The sequence below is a fragment of the Cordyceps javanica genome, chromosome 4 (genome assembly GCF_051103115.1).
Source record: "Cordyceps javanica chromosome 4, complete sequence".
Classification (NCBI taxonomy): Eukaryota; Fungi; Ascomycota; class Sordariomycetes; order Hypocreales; family Cordycipitaceae; genus Cordyceps; species Cordyceps javanica.
This window is the reverse complement of record NC_139298.1, coordinates 572,387-586,515: the sequence shown is the minus strand read 5'-3', so window position 1 is coordinate 586,515 and position 14,129 is coordinate 572,387. Positions and strand designations below refer to the sequence as shown.

Sequence of the window (14,129 nt, the reverse complement as noted above, 5' to 3'; positions counted from 1 at the left end):
GCTCGGGGGACGAGTTATCTTTCCAATAACCGGCAAAGAGGCAGAGAGAAAAAAGAACGTCTTGGTGGGGAGTTTATTCGAAAGCCGATATCTGCATAGCTTGGCTGGGTGCTGGGGCGGGGGGGCCACCGGTTTGAGATTGGTGTTTTATAGTGGTGCTTCCGTCTTGGGGAGCATGACACGGCATATAGTTGGATGACCAAAGTGCACACGACCTGCTGGCAAAAAAAGAGACGTAGATCGAGGAAAGAGTACAAATCACAGAATTAGAATAGGGCAGACTAGATCAATATTCATCTCGGTCTTGTTCGCCCGTTCCTAACAGAATGTAGTGACCACTTTCGTCCGTTGCTGACGATCCATCTCTTTGTGCCTGGATGTTGGCGGGCCGCAGTGTCGCGCTGTGGGTCGTAGACAACTTGCCGACTCGTGAGCGAAACTAGGGATCGAGAGGGAACGTGGTCACAAAAGACGACGAAAGCGACGAGCTGCGTGTACCGGCCCAGGCCGGCTTTTCCTTTTGAGGGGGGGGGGGGGGGGATTGGACTAGGGGCGTTTGACCATTGACGTTGCTGCAAATATGCCAGAGGGCCGCTGCCTGATTCATTGTTATTTTTAGTATGGGGAGGTTTTACTGATAATATATCATCAATGATGGGACGCCGCTTCTTATACAAAAGGTGGCCTCGAGGCGCTCTGCATCAAGGCGAAAGCATATCCTCACCCACGCCTCGATTCGCTCCTTTCCAGCACTCCCTCTCTCTCTCCCCGAAACCCTTTGATGCTCGGCTGCTTCCACCACGATGTTCGAATCTTCGCCCGACTATACCCGGGTCCTTGTGACTGCGGCCTTTACCATCATCCACTACGTTGTTGGCTCGGTGTTCTTCGACCTCGTCCACTGGCAGGCGCACCAAAAGACGCGCAACAAGTTCGTCCGGTGGCTAAACAGGACGCACTCGGCCCACCACCAGTACTTTAACCGCCAGCTCCGGTTCAACGCAAAGTTCCGCTACGCCAACCTCGTCTCGCACATGCCGCTCGAGTTCGCCTGCCAGGCCGTCGGCAGCTCCGCCAGCTGGATGGTGCTGCGCCGCCTCTACCCGACGGCCGCCTACGACCTGCTCATCGTCATGGCGGTGCAGGTGGTCCGGACCTCGGTCGTGGCGTGGAACCTGGGCTACGACTCGAACCACGTCCCCTACCGGGTCCTCCCCAAGGACCGGAACAGCATGATTGTCGGTCCCGAGTACCACGTGCTGCACCACATTGACCCCCAAAACTACTTTGGATCGATGGTCCGCGTCGTCGACATCATCTTTGGCACGGCGACGACGCTCAAGGGCCGCCGCGTCGCCATGACGGGGTCGAGCGGCGCCCTCGGCGGCGAGCTGACCAGGGCGCTGCAAAAGGAGCAGGTCGCGTCCGTCACGCCCCTCCGGCACGGCGTGGAGTGGTCCAGGGACGACTACTCGAAGCTCGCGCCGGTCCTGGCCGAGACGGACATTCTGGTGCTCTGCCACGGCACCAAGGACACGCACGCCGCCGTCGCCACGAACTGCACCTCGGCCGTCTCCATCATCGAGCTCTTCAAGCAGGCGAGGTCCCGGTCCAAGCCGGAGCTGATCCCCGAGGTCTGGTACATTGGCAGCGAGGCGGAGCTGCACGGCGCGCTGCCCGGCGACAAGGTCATGCAGGCATACACCGAGTCGAAGCGGTCCTTTGTGTCGTTCGCAAGAGCATACTACGACGACGAGTCCTTCATCTACCGGCACATTGTGCCCGCGGCGTTCAAGTCTCCCATGGGCTCGGCCATCGTGGGAGCCGACTGGGCTGCCCGTGTGGCTCTGTGGTGGATTCGAAGGGGAGCTCAGTACGTGCCGGTGACTTACACGGGCTTCGCCTTTATCAATTACTTCCGATTCATGTATTGGGTCACGCCGACACCTGCTGGCTCTCTCAAGGCTGAGAAATCGCAATAGGCGATAAGAAAAACTGTACTTTTATAGCGGTCAATAGCGTTGCATTTTTTTTCCCTCCCTTTTTTTCTTCCCGGCATATCTAGATACTGAAACAGCGAGGCGTGCTCTTCACACAAAGACTTTATCCCCAATCGGTGTTTCAGATGTTGATGTAAATGCCTAAAATGGCAATCAAACGGGAGGCCTGCACTAGTTAACTACCAGCACTAGTAAAAAGGGCTCTCTCTGCCTTGTCAAACTGGAGGCGTGTGAGCTGAAAAGGCTGAGCCCCGATCCGGCAGCCATGAAATACTGAATAGGTATGCCACCTGTGGCGCAGGCACACTGCAACATGATTTGGCGCAAGGCATCGATCAACTCAGTCAACTTGTCCCAGTTGAGAGACTCGGCGCGGTGCGGAGACTGGCGAATGAGATTCAGTCCAGGGGACGCCTCAGGGTCCAGGCTAGCTGACCTGCCTGCCAGGACCTCTCTCTCCTCTTCGTTGTCATGTCTGTGCGGAGGCCTCTGCACCGCGTCGTACGAAGCGTCGAAAAACGCAAAATACGCTTTTGCCCTGCCGCCGTGCACAAGTTAAATACGAGGTCGTCGTCCCCCTCCCCTACCTAGCGTTTCAAGGGAGCTGCAAAAGCATAAATCTTCTTGACACTGCAAAAACCTCGATCGACGCCTTCTTCCCTTCTCTACACGCCCCGAAACTGTACGCCGATATAACCCTTTCTCCTCGGTCGGAACCCGCCGCTAATCATACCAGTAGCTGCCAGAGAAGGGCCAGGATGGGCTTCTACTTCTCCAAGTACTTTGGCGGCAAGCATTTCGGAACGAGCATCTTTGTCGACAGGCATGGCGTGAGAAAGGGTGCGACCAGATTCAGCTTTTGCGGCTGGAGCTGCTTCCGGAATTGAGGGGAGAAGAAAGGAAGTGTGCCGACTGCGACGCGTTGGCATTGCATTTATTTTCAATCGTCATTTTCCTTTTTTTTTTCGACGATTTTCCTTTGATATTTGATACCAGTCGCATAGCACTTTAAAGCGAGATTCTCCAATAACGTTTCCCTCTCCTTTTCCTTTTGGCGTTTTGATTTCACCGTAGGGAAACCCGGACCCTGAGGTTGGCTGGGAGTGCACTGTAGCAAAGGCTTCTCTAGTGCTCTCTGTACGCGCTGCCGAGCGCTGTAACCTCTTAACGCGAAAGCGTCCTCACGGCCCAGCCCTCTTTTCGACCCACCATCGCGTCAACTTCAACAACGCCTTGCCTGCGCAACCGCTCGCCAGTCACACCGGCCACCACCCAGTTGCTGGCACGCTGCCCGAGAGAAGAAGCATCCTCTGGCGTTCCTCGTACGGTGATGGCGGTACTCAACTTTACCCTAAGCGAGGAGGGCGTCTCTGGGTTTCGAGATGCCCTCATCTGTCTCAACAAGTTTAGTGACGATGTGTCCCTCGAAGCTCGCAAGGACTCGGTCAGTTTGCTAGACGCCAAAGTTGGAGCTTTGTCCAACGATTTTTTTTTACTAACGCTACTGAGACAGTTCACATTGAGCACGCTGAACAGCTCCAAGTCGGCCTACGCGAGCTTCAAGTTCGCCACCAACCGCTTCTTTTCGCGCTACAACTACCAGGGTGCCGGTCCGTATAAAGAGCGTTTCCACTGCAACATGTACATTCGGGCACGTCGCCACGCACCCATAAAAGTCGCCTACCGCAGCCGTTGCTAACCTTGCAGGCGCTGCAGTCGCTGATATCGCTCTTCCGCAGCCGCTCGGCGGCCGACAGCCAGAGGGACCGCGATGCGGAAAAGCAGACGCTGATTGACCGCTGCGACGTCGCCATCGAGGACGGCCAGGGCGTCAAGAGCCGGTTCATTGCCCGCATCGTCTTCCGCACAGGTCTCACGTCCACCCACCGTCTCCCTTTTGAGACTGGTGTGCCGGTGCATGCCAAGTTTAGCAAGCCGGACGCGCCGCACCACTGGTCCATCTCTTCCCGCACCCTACGACAGCTCATGGACCACTTTGGCCCGGGGATCGACTACCTGGACATAAACACCGATGGCGACCATGTCAATTTTACATGCTTTAGCGAAAAGACAGTGAGCGAAGATGGTGCGAGCCGCCGTGTACATTTGCTTTAACCTACAACTGACCAGTTCTAGCCGTCCTGAAGAAGCCGCTTCAAACCTCGATTGCGGTTGAGGCGGATGAGTTTGATGATATTGAGGTCGAGGATAAGCTCCACATTGTCATCTCGGTCAAGGATTTCCGTGCCATCATCCAGCATGCGGGCATTGGCGGTTCCGCTCTCTCCGCTCGGTACTCTCTACCTGCTCGCCCGATTCAGTTTTCCTACGCTGGAGACGCACTGTCCTGCGAATTTCTCATCATGACAGTCGGAGAGCGAGGAAGTAACCCCGCCCAAAAGACTAAAAAGGGCCGCAAAACGGCTCCAGCAAGCACTGCACCACGACTCGAGGCCGCGTCTCGTAAGACGAGCATCGCACCATCCGATGTCCCTGCTCCCCAACATCCAGAGACGACACAACCGCCAACACAAGCTTCGGCGAGGGTACCGCCGCCGTCCGCTTCGCGGCCTATAGGCACTATTAGAGCCAGTGTCTCGCGCATGTCTGCCTTTGACCTTCGGCCCTCTCAGAAGCCGCCGCCGCCAACGCTGCGATCCGAGAGCCTATTTGTCGACGATGAGGGATGGGAACCGGTCAGGGATGAGGACGAGGATGCGGAAGAGAACGCGCAACTTGGTTGGGACCACAGTGCTGATCCCGATCCAATTTCAGTGAGTTGCAGAACGCTACAGCGTATCCACCAAAAGGCTGACCAGACAGACACATTCCTTTATGCACATGAGCAGGCCAGAGCCGGCCCCTCCGGCTGACGACGAAGCCAACCCCCCTCCAGACTATTCTACCGTTCTCGAACCCACCCAGAAGTTATCAGACGTGCAAAATCTTGCATTGTTCCCGGACTGAGTAAGCTCAAGTTCGATGCAGCTGGTGCGGAGTGTTCACCGCGGCGTAATGCAGACCCAGCTGGTCGCGCAGCCAGCACCGATACTTGCTATTCGGGAGTCTGCAGGGATATACTTGGATGAAGCAATGACGTTCCAGCGACCCTTTACATCGTTGTTCACAACCTTGGGCCCGCAGTTGCCGTGCTCACCCCATCCCCAGGAGAGAACATCGCCGCCCTTGGCATGCGCCACGACGTGCTCACTACCAATGGCAATTTTGGTGAGTTCTGGTAGATTCGGAGGCGGGAGCTGTCCGTGATCATCACGGCCCCAGCCGACCAAAGCGCCGTCAGTACCAAGGATGTATATATTTCCCCAGCTAGCTCCAACATCAGCCCAATGCGGCACCTCTGCAGGTTTGCTTGAAGATAGCTTCCATTTATCGGCGCCCAGCACCGCGAGGTGACCGCTGGCGGGCTCGCCAAAGAATGCAGTCGATTCCTTTGCGCACACAGCCCGTGTGACCTTGAAATCCAAACCTTCGACCTTCCTCGGTGAATAGATAATTTTCTCGGGCGCGCCGGCCTGTCCCTTGCGGCAGTTGCCCCAACCATAGGCGTCGCCGTTGCTGAGTACCACAACAGCGTGGCCCATACAAGCAGACAAGTCGACGATTTCCGTGTTGGCCGGAGGAAAGTCTTTGAATCCAGTCGCCGAAGGCGTCCGAACCATCAGCTCACCCTGGCCTAGCTCTCCCTTGGTGCCGACGCCGAAACTATAGATCCTGGTATTTTTGCCGTCCGCATCCCGCGCTACGATGAACGAGGCTTCCCACGTGCATGCAATGAGACTGACGTTGCCAATCTTGCCTCCGCCGTCCTGGACCAGGCGTATCTCTTGGAAGACGGGCACGTCAGTAGGAGGCCCTAGGCCGCATGCTCCTGTTGCAGAATCGCCGCTCCAAAAGACCTGGCCGGCGGCGTTGAGTAGCAGTGTGTGGTTGCCGCCAGCAGCCACCATTACAACGGGCGAGTCTGGCTGCTCAGGGTGGAAGTGTGCGGGTTTGGGCACCGACACATCCTCCTGGTGGCCGATTCCGAGCTGCCCAGATCCATTCGAGCCCAGAGCAAAGAGCGCGTTCATGTTTGTATCGGAGCCTATGTTCCTTTTTGTAGGGCCTTTTGTACTCATATGGACATGACATATTTCAGGTCCGTTCATAAGTACTGCCTAACAGACCAGGGTGAGTGATGAGGTAATCAATCGACCCACACAAGCACTTTTCTTTACTTTGCTCGATTTTTTTTTCCCACCCAGCTTCTCCAACTTCATTCACCTACAGAAAAAACGGCTTCCTGCTTTGTTTTCTTGCACAGAGTTGAATTGCTTTCACTGCAGTGCCTGCAGTGGGAATGTGATCCATTGAATTGTCCTCTTCGTTTCACATCTGTCTTCCATTAGATTTTGGTCGAGGACAATCCAGACGAGCATGGAAGCATCCCAAACCATCCCTGCGGGGATGGAAAACTTTGTCGTCGGCCTGATTGGCATGGGCGACATGGGGCGAATGTACGCCGAGAGATTGTCTGAAGCTGGCTGGAGGTGAGTCCTGAATTGTGACAGGTGCTGCTCCTTGCATCACGCCCAATATGGTAAGCTCATCCCATTTCCTCCTGCACCACACACACCCGACGCCCGTGTTTCTTTTTTTCAATGATGACTAGAGCGCATTTGGCTCGAGTATTGTCAGGAAGAGCCCTAGCACCGTTCCGGTGAGAGGGAAGGACCTGGCAGTCACTGATGTAAACGCTAGCTACCTTACTTATAACTACTGTCTGATGAAAAAAGAACACACTTGACTTGGCTGCCTTCGCCGGCAGCTGATTGTCTTCTCGCTCTACTCTGTTACGCCGTTCTTTTGCAACGAGGCCATTCGCTAACGATGCAAATAGTCATTTCCCGTAAACCGCAACATGATACCCATGATTTCTCATCCGGTCGTACATGCAAAGCAGCATGTTTTGGCTAACCTCCCGTGCCTGCGTATTATAGAATCCTGGCATGCGACAGAGAAGATAGATATGATAGCCTGAAAGAAAAATATTCTGCCAATGTACGAACCTCTTCATATTTCGTATACTTTGTTCCTTTTCTGCGCCCCTCGTGTGTTTTGAGTGCTGAGACGTTCCTTTTCTTGCTTGCACAGAAGAATATTGAGATTTGCCGCAACGGGCATCTCGTCTCTCGCGCGAGCGACTACATCATCTACAGCGTCGAGGCTGCCGTAATCGACAGCGTCATTGCCAGCTACGGACCTTGTACGTTTTTCGCCTCGCGTGCCCTCCCTTCCATCGTCGACGTTCAATTCTTTTCTTCTGACACATGCGTTTCATTAGCAACAAAGATGGGCGCCATCGTCGGCGGCCAGACATCGTGCAAGTCGCCCGAGATTGCCGCCTTTGAGAAGCACCTCCCCGCCGACGTGGACATTGTGTCGTGCCACTCGCTCCACGGGCCCGGCGTGGACCCCAAGAACCAGCCGCTCGTGCTGATCCAGCACCGCGCGCCCGACGCCTCCCTGCGCAGGGTGGAGGCGGTGCTGCGCTGCCTGCAGTCCAAGTTTGTGCACCTCACGGCGCTGGAGCACGACCGCATCACGGCCGACACGCAGGCGGTGACGCACGCGGCGTTCCTGTCCATGGGCAAGGCCTGGCACGCCAACCGCCAGTTCCCGTGGACCATGAGCCGCTACGTCGGGGGCGTCGAGAACGTAAAGGTGAACCTGATGCTGCGCATCTACAGCCAAAAGTGGCACGTCTACGCGGGGCTCGCCATCCTCAACCCCGAGGCGCGCGAGCAGGTCGCGCAGTACGCCCGCAGCGTCACGGACCTGTACAAGCTCATGCTCGTCGGCGACCTCGACGGCCTGCGCCGCCGCCTGTACGCCGCGCGCGACAAGGTGTTTGGCACCGAGGCCTGGGGCGGCAACGGCGGCGACGGCCGGCCGCTCATCGAGCCGTCGGTGCTGTCAAGCTTCGCGCTCGGGCAGCCGTCCGACGACGACCCGGCGACGCGCCGCGCCAACAACCACTTGTCGCTGCTGGCCATGGTGGACTGCTGGGCGGAGCTGGGCATCGTGCCCTATGACCACATGCTGTGCAGCACGCCCCTTTTCCGGCTGCGCCTCGGCGTCACCGAGTACCTCTTCCGCACGCCGGCGCTGCTCGACGCCGCCCTCGTGACCGCCGTCGAGGATCAGACGTACCGCAGCGACGACCTCGAGTTCACCTTTGCCGCGCGCGCGTGGGCCGAGTGCGTCAGCCTCGGACACTTTGAGACGTGGCGGAAGCGCTTTGAGAGCACGCAAGCGTTTTTTGAGCCGCGTTTCGCCGAGGCCAAGGTCGTGGGTGATCAGATGATGAAAAAGGTGTTCGAGAGCAGCAAGCCTTGAGGGGACATTTATGATTAAACACAAGATTCAATGAGGCTGAATTCGACTCGATTTTACGTGACGTTGGTTGTATTTCCATATGATCAGAATGTGCTATTTATACAAAACTCGGACAAGGGATGCAGGTCAGTTCCCATGACAATAGTTCTAGGCTGCAGTGATCATATCGGAAACGCTGCGCTCAAAGCCACTACGCGCACCGATTCGTAGCTTCGTATAGCTTGACTCTGTGTCGCTGCGGATGTGCACGCCGAGGTTCGCCGGCCTGCGTCTGCAGTTAGCGGTGTCATCCAGAGTAAAAGGGAAAGACGTTGACTTGCCTGCCGAACATGGGTGAGCTTTCGCACTGAAATGTCGGTTCTGATGTCACGCAGACCCCAGGGCTCTCTTTGAGCGATATTTGATCCCCCAAGTTGTTACAAGGCACCGAGCGAGACAGCGTTCCCGAGCACGGGGCCGGCTCGGTGGCAGAGCAAGGCGCATCGTTGGCCGGGCTGTTTCGTGCTGTTGGGGGGCGGACCTCGCCTGCAATTTGTTGCTCCAAAAGGTCCATCAGGCAGAGACTCGAGTTGAGCCATGAGAGACGCGGCGAGCTGTCGGGCGTGCACTGGTTCTCCTGTTAACAGCTGGTGTTAACAGCTGGTCCTGAGCGGGCCACGAGCTTCATGAAGATGGGAAGACTCACAGCGGGGACAGGTCGTTGGCCAATGGATCTGACGATACGTGCGTCCGTCACCGGCCGGCCGGAGATGCTCTGGAAGCTGAAGCCGGTGGCGGCGGTGGGCGGGATCTGGTCATTGGCAACGGCGTCGAGGCTAATGTAGGCGCGGTCGACGCAGGCCGGCCGGCAGCGAGCGCAGACGCGGTAGAGGCATTCCTTGCGAGCGGTGCTGCCCTACAGCTTCCGGTACTCGTATGGATTGGGCAAGGGCTCGGTGAGGTCAAATAGGCCGTCGTGGGCAAAGAGCGAGGTGCCATTCTGGGTCATGCGATCTCGCTGAATCATGGCTTGGACCTATCAAGGGAATATTAGCAGACTCCGTGTTTCAATGTGCAAGCAGTACAAGGCTGGACCTTTTCCTTTTGCCGCAGCACCGTGGCAATTTGATCCGGACGGTAGCTGGCCATCTGATCACAGCTGAGTTGGTCCAGGAAGCTAAACTTGTCCTGCCGGTCAGGGACACTGCTCCGTCGGGCGTTCATCTCCGCAACCATGGTAAGACCGGCCTGGTCACAACAGCTCTGAAGCAAAGTTTTCTCTCCTTGTCAGCTTCAATGCAGGTCTGCGGTGGTGGTAGCTGGCGCTGCTTACAAGATCCCCTTGAGCGAGGGCATCGTCAATGATACCTTCCTGGTCCTGGGTGCACTGGTACACCCAGCCAAAGGTGCCTGGCCGGTGGCAAACGCTGCAGAGATTGGGTGCTCCGTAAACGCGAGTCATTGTGATGTGAGTGCACTGTGCTTCGGGGATGACTGGGCGGGCAACTGATTTGATGGCCTTGCGTAGAGGCATAGTGTTTGGGGGACGAAGAAGTGTTGTAGGGAGGGCAGAGGAAGATGGCTACAGAAGGAGCAAGCAAAGCTTTGGCGGCAACCAAGAAGCGAGTTGCAAGAAGTGACGGAAAATATAAGGGATGAACTGAAAAGAATACAAAGAGTTTTAGCGAATTGAGAAAGAAGTTTATGCAAAAGTAGTTGTTCTGTGTTGCGGTAGGCAAAGAGCAGCGGCGGCGGCGGCGGCTGCGGTGGTAGCAGAGAGCAAGTACACGAGAGCTAGGCGAGAGGCGCTGATCTGGAGCTCGAGTGCCGATGGCGGCAGCAGGATAGGTGCAGACGCTTCGAAGGCGGGCCCGGCAAAGCCAACTCTACAGCGATGCCGGAAAAGGTTGGGCTTGCGAGGTCAACAAGAGGAGCGTTTGCCAGCTGGCAGGTGGCAGCTGTCAGTTGCATTGATGAGGTACATGAAAGTACGTAGTGGCCTGTATGGGTAGCAGATGAGCAAATACAGGCGGAGCAGGCAAACTAAAAAAAATACAGTAGAGCATTAAAGTAACCTGTTTGTATGAGAATAAGCGACATGTGTGGTGTGGGGAGTTTTCGCTACCGTGTATGATGAAAAGTCTGAATAGCTTCACTGAGGTCAAGACGCGGTTACAAACGGTGCACCTATTTGCATGCAAGTCCCTATTCATTGCGTATCAGGTGTCTTCCCACGAAATAAATACCTCGGCAAAGACCCATGCAAGGCTACCACCACCTAGGTACGCCATTGATGGGCTGGAGATCTAGTCAGTAGGAACATGCAAAGGAGTTGATTACCCAGGCACTTTGTTTGGTCGGTATCCTAATAGTAGACTGGGACTGGCAGCTTTGCACGCACGGGCTATTTTCTGTCAATTAACGCGCCGACCCAATGTCAACAAAGACCAATTGTGGCTAGTGGTTGCCAGGGGCGCAGAAGAGCCTCGGAACCAATAGCAGACAGGGGTAGCAGCCAATGGGAAGCTTGATTCTGTCTCCACTGCATTGACGACTGGGCTGGTTCCCCCCGTGGCCCCAAGAAAAAGGCCGCCCCCGTCCGTCCATCTGGCACCGTCGCGACTCGCCGAGCTCCAGCCTCTAGCGGTCGTAGTGCTCCGTTGTAGCACACCAAAGGCATCTGCTCACCTAAGTACTCTAGCGGCTTCAGGGTGGTCTCCGCCCAGTCTCGGTAGGTGCTTCGGTACCCTGGTAGTGCTCTTCAGGACTGGCAACAGTGCCCTCTCTTGCTCATCCTACCACATTTTAGTGGCGTTTGATGGGCTCATCGGCTGCCAAACTTATTCTCTTCCTCTCCCCTCCCCTCCCCTCCCCCCGGTCGCCGTCTCCAAAGCTCCCTCTCTCCTCTTTCCAAACAGAATTTAATTCCCAACCTTCACGACCCAATCCGTGCAACCGCTATTCGACACTCTGTTTTGCCGCCGCAAATTTTCTGTGCTGTACGTTACTCGAGCCTCCCGAGTCCCTCCTCCTACGCTCGTCGTCCGCTGCCGGCCTGGGGCACCACCTTGGTACCTTGGTAGCGTCGCTCCGCGCAACACGACGCTCCGTCTGCGGTGCGTGTCTGGTTGTAAACAAACCAGTTGGGTCGCTACCGCACCGCACAAGGCACCACCGCCGCGCCTCGCATTGAAGCCCAAGACCCAGCGACGACGACGACGAGACGAGAGCCAAAAAAAAAAGGGCGCGGGAGACAAAAAAAATCGGTTCTATAAACTTGTCCATCTAACAATTCCAGCAGACGCCTATTTTTAGGCTGCTACCCGCCCGCCCGTTTTTCCCTGCCGATTTTGCAAAAGCCCATCTCTCCCGAGAGAACGACACTTCCGCATTCCTAGCCGAACATCCGCCCTCCCCCCGTCTTCCCACCCATCATGTCGGTCAAGTTTGAACGGGACACATTCCAGCAGGCCGCGCAGAGCGTCGCCGGCAATGCGGCTCAGAGCGCCCAGATCCCCGGCACCAGCGGCCGGCATCCGCTTGCTGAGAAGCTCGGCACCGCTCTGACCGGCGGTGTCGAGAACGCTGGGACCAAGGGCTACCTTGCTGTGCGTATTCTCTCTCCCTGTCTGGATTTTCTTGGCTGTCGTTCGCAGCAAAGGATCGCGCCCGCGAAGCGTCTGCTTTCGGCTGTTTTCTAACCATGTACTCTTCCGCATTCCAGGCCTACATCAAGCAGCTCGAGTCAAACCCCCTCCGCACCAAGATGCTCACCGCCGGTGGTCTTGCCGGTCTCCAGGAGCTCGTCGCCTCGTTCCTCGCCAAGGACCGCAACAAGCACGGCAACTACTTCACCTCGCGAGTGCCCAAAATGGCCGCTTACGGTGCTCTCGTCAGCGCTCCCGTTGGTCACGTCCTCATCTGGATGCTGCAAAAGGTCTTCCATAACCGCACCAGTCTCAAGGCCAAGATTCTGCAAATCATTGTCAGCAACCTGGTGGTATGTTGCGCCCTACTCATGTTTCATCTTGGTACGACGCACACCCGCTAATCGCTCTCCAGATTGCCCCCATCCAAAACAGCATCTACCTCGTCGCAATGGCCCTCATCGCCGGCGCCCGCACGTTCCACCAGGTCCGCGCCACCGTCAAGGTTGGCTTCTGGAAGGTCATGAAGGTCTCTTGGGTCGTCTCGCCCCTCTCCCTGGCCTTTGCCCAGCAGTTCCTGCCCAACCACCTCTGGGTTCCGTTCTTCAACGTTATCGGCTTCGTCATCGGTACATATGTCAACACCACCACCAAGAAGAAGCGTCTCGCCGCCCTCCGCAAGAAGCACTTTGGTGACGGTCGCAGCAACATGGGCCGTCCCGACGACTACCCCCCTCCCGGCATGGGCGGTCCCATGGGCGGTCCCATGGGAGGCCCTAACCCCCCGTACTAAATATAGCGCCTGATCTGAGTGGCCGGTGGTTGGCGTAGAGCTATACATGCCACCTGCTAGCCGGCTTGCAAGAGACTAGATGATAGACGGCACGTTGAGACGATGGGTTTCTCTGGAGTACAGTAGCAGCTCTTCAGACGGACGGCGCGGCTAAACGAATGCTGCTCTGGCTAGTTGCAAAGTGTATATGGGAGAAGGGGGAAGGGACGACGAAATTACCGGTGTTTATTTGCGCGCATGGACCTTGTACAAATCTCTTTTGCCGGACGTGTTGATTATTTTTGAAGTATTTATTGAATGCTACCACTGCTTATGAATATGTGTTGGAAGGGAGTGAACTCCCGGGTATCTTGTATCTATTGTGTGTGTGTGTGTATGTGTGTATCCGTCATCCAGCAGTCCTGATCAAGCCCCATTCCTACGCCTCGCCGTTTGTGTATATAAATCAAATGCTTCTTTCTCGCTGCGCTTCGTCATTCAGCTGCCCCCCTCGATACCCGCCATAAATGCCGGGCTCCAGTACTGCCACTCGCCCCCCGTCTGCTTGTCGACCCAGAGCATACCCTGGCCGACCAGGTCGTCAATGACGGTCCTGCACCGGGCGGGCTCCCACCCGAGGTTGTCGCGCAGCATGCTCACGCTCACGTAGCCGAGCACCTGGGCGGCCTCGACGCACCCGGCCTGGTCGCCGCTGAGCTCGCGCGGGACGCTCCGCACGTACTCGGCGTGGCCGACCGTCACGACGGCGTAGCCGCCCCCGAGCGGCGCCAGCGTGGCCACGGCCCGGCGGACGTCGTCCTCGGAGACCTCGGCGCCGCCGCCGTCGACCTTGTCGCGGGACACGCGCTCGCGGACGTGGGCGAGCGACACGAGCCCGCCGTTCTCGGCGCGCGTCGCGCCGCAGACCTGCACCACCCGCACCGCCACGTCAAAGTAAAAGTCGTTGACCGTCTTGCCGAGCAGCTGGGCCCAGATGGAGGACGAAGAAGAGGAGGAGGAGGAGGAGGAGGAGGAGGAGGAAGAGGCGAGCGGGTCGACGCCAATGGCGGTGCACATGCGGGCAAACTGCGCCCGAAAGGACGGGTCGGAGCGAATGTCGCGCGCGTGCGTCTGCGCAAACTGCTGGAGGAGCGTCCGGAACACGGACAGCTGCGTCTCGAGCGCCTGCGCGTTGGTGGCGCGCAGCGAGGACCCGTGCGAGGCGTAGTGCGCCGACGTGAGGCGCGAGCGGTCGAGGGCGCCGATGCCCACAGCTTTGCGGGACATGGTAAGGGAAAGAAACAAGATTGTGGTGGTAGTAACGGTGATGCG

General features: G+C 57.1%; 7 protein-coding genes across 7 annotated transcripts; 4 read left to right on the top strand and 3 right to left on the bottom strand.

The window, feature by feature from the left end:
* Nucleotides 1–803: 803 nt before the first annotated feature.
* Nucleotides 804–1,982, top strand: V2A60_006070 (uncharacterized protein; the record flags this gene model as incomplete). Its single annotated transcript, XM_083257368.1, has 1 exon — nt 804–1,982. The coding sequence occupies one exon, from the start codon at nt 804–806 to the stop codon at nt 1,980–1,982; it is 1,179 nt and encodes a 392-aa protein (XP_083113494.1).
* A 1,348-nt stretch (nt 1,983–3,330) lies between these two features.
* V2A60_006069 (Rad9-domain-containing protein) lies at nt 3,331–4,967 on the top strand (the record flags this gene model as incomplete). The annotated part of the gene is made up of 5 exons (XM_083257367.1): nt 3,331–3,444; nt 3,514–3,651; nt 3,708–4,086; nt 4,137–4,774; nt 4,824–4,967. The coding sequence occupies 5 exons, from the start codon at nt 3,331–3,333 to the stop codon at nt 4,965–4,967; spliced, it is 1,413 nt and encodes a 470-aa protein (XP_083113493.1).
* Nucleotides 4,968–5,002: 35 nt separating this feature from the next.
* Nucleotides 5,003–6,091, bottom strand: V2A60_006068 (regulator of chromosome condensation 1/beta-lactamase-inhibitor protein II; the record flags this gene model as incomplete). Its single annotated transcript, XM_083257366.1, has 1 exon — nt 5,003–6,091. The coding sequence occupies one exon, from the start codon at nt 6,089–6,091 to the stop codon at nt 5,003–5,005; it is 1,089 nt and encodes a 362-aa protein (XP_083113492.1).
* Nucleotides 6,092–6,437: 346 nt separating this feature from the next.
* Nucleotides 6,438–8,399, top strand: V2A60_006067 (prephenate dehydrogenase (NADP(+)); the record flags this gene model as incomplete). The annotated part of the gene is made up of 4 exons (XM_083257365.1): nt 6,438–6,550; nt 7,001–7,061; nt 7,155–7,266; nt 7,345–8,399. 4 exons carry the CDS (start codon nt 6,438–6,440, stop codon nt 8,397–8,399), a joined length of 1,341 nt encoding a protein of 446 aa, XP_083113491.1.
* A 147-nt stretch (nt 8,400–8,546) lies between these two features.
* V2A60_006066 (uncharacterized protein) lies at nt 8,547–9,912 on the bottom strand (the record flags this gene model as incomplete). Its single annotated transcript, XM_083257364.1, has 6 exons — nt 8,547–8,664; nt 8,729–9,015; nt 9,085–9,289; nt 9,311–9,414; nt 9,474–9,626; nt 9,712–9,912. The coding sequence occupies 6 exons, from the start codon at nt 9,910–9,912 to the stop codon at nt 8,547–8,549; spliced, it is 1,068 nt and encodes a 355-aa protein (XP_083113490.1).
* Nucleotides 9,913–11,812: 1,900 nt separating this feature from the next.
* On the top strand, nt 11,813–12,818 carry V2A60_006065 (Mpv17/PMP22 family protein; the record flags this gene model as incomplete). The annotated part of the gene is made up of 3 exons (XM_083257363.1): nt 11,813–11,986; nt 12,103–12,378; nt 12,441–12,818. The coding sequence occupies 3 exons, from the start codon at nt 11,813–11,815 to the stop codon at nt 12,816–12,818; spliced, it is 828 nt and encodes a 275-aa protein (XP_083113489.1).
* A 477-nt stretch (nt 12,819–13,295) lies between these two features.
* V2A60_006064 (ESCRT-II subunit protein SNF8) lies at nt 13,296–14,084 on the bottom strand (the record flags this gene model as incomplete). The annotated part of the gene is made up of 1 exon (XM_083257362.1): nt 13,296–14,084. One exon carries the CDS (start codon nt 14,082–14,084, stop codon nt 13,296–13,298), a length of 789 nt encoding a protein of 262 aa, XP_083113488.1.
* Nucleotides 14,085–14,129: the final 45 nt, after the last annotated feature.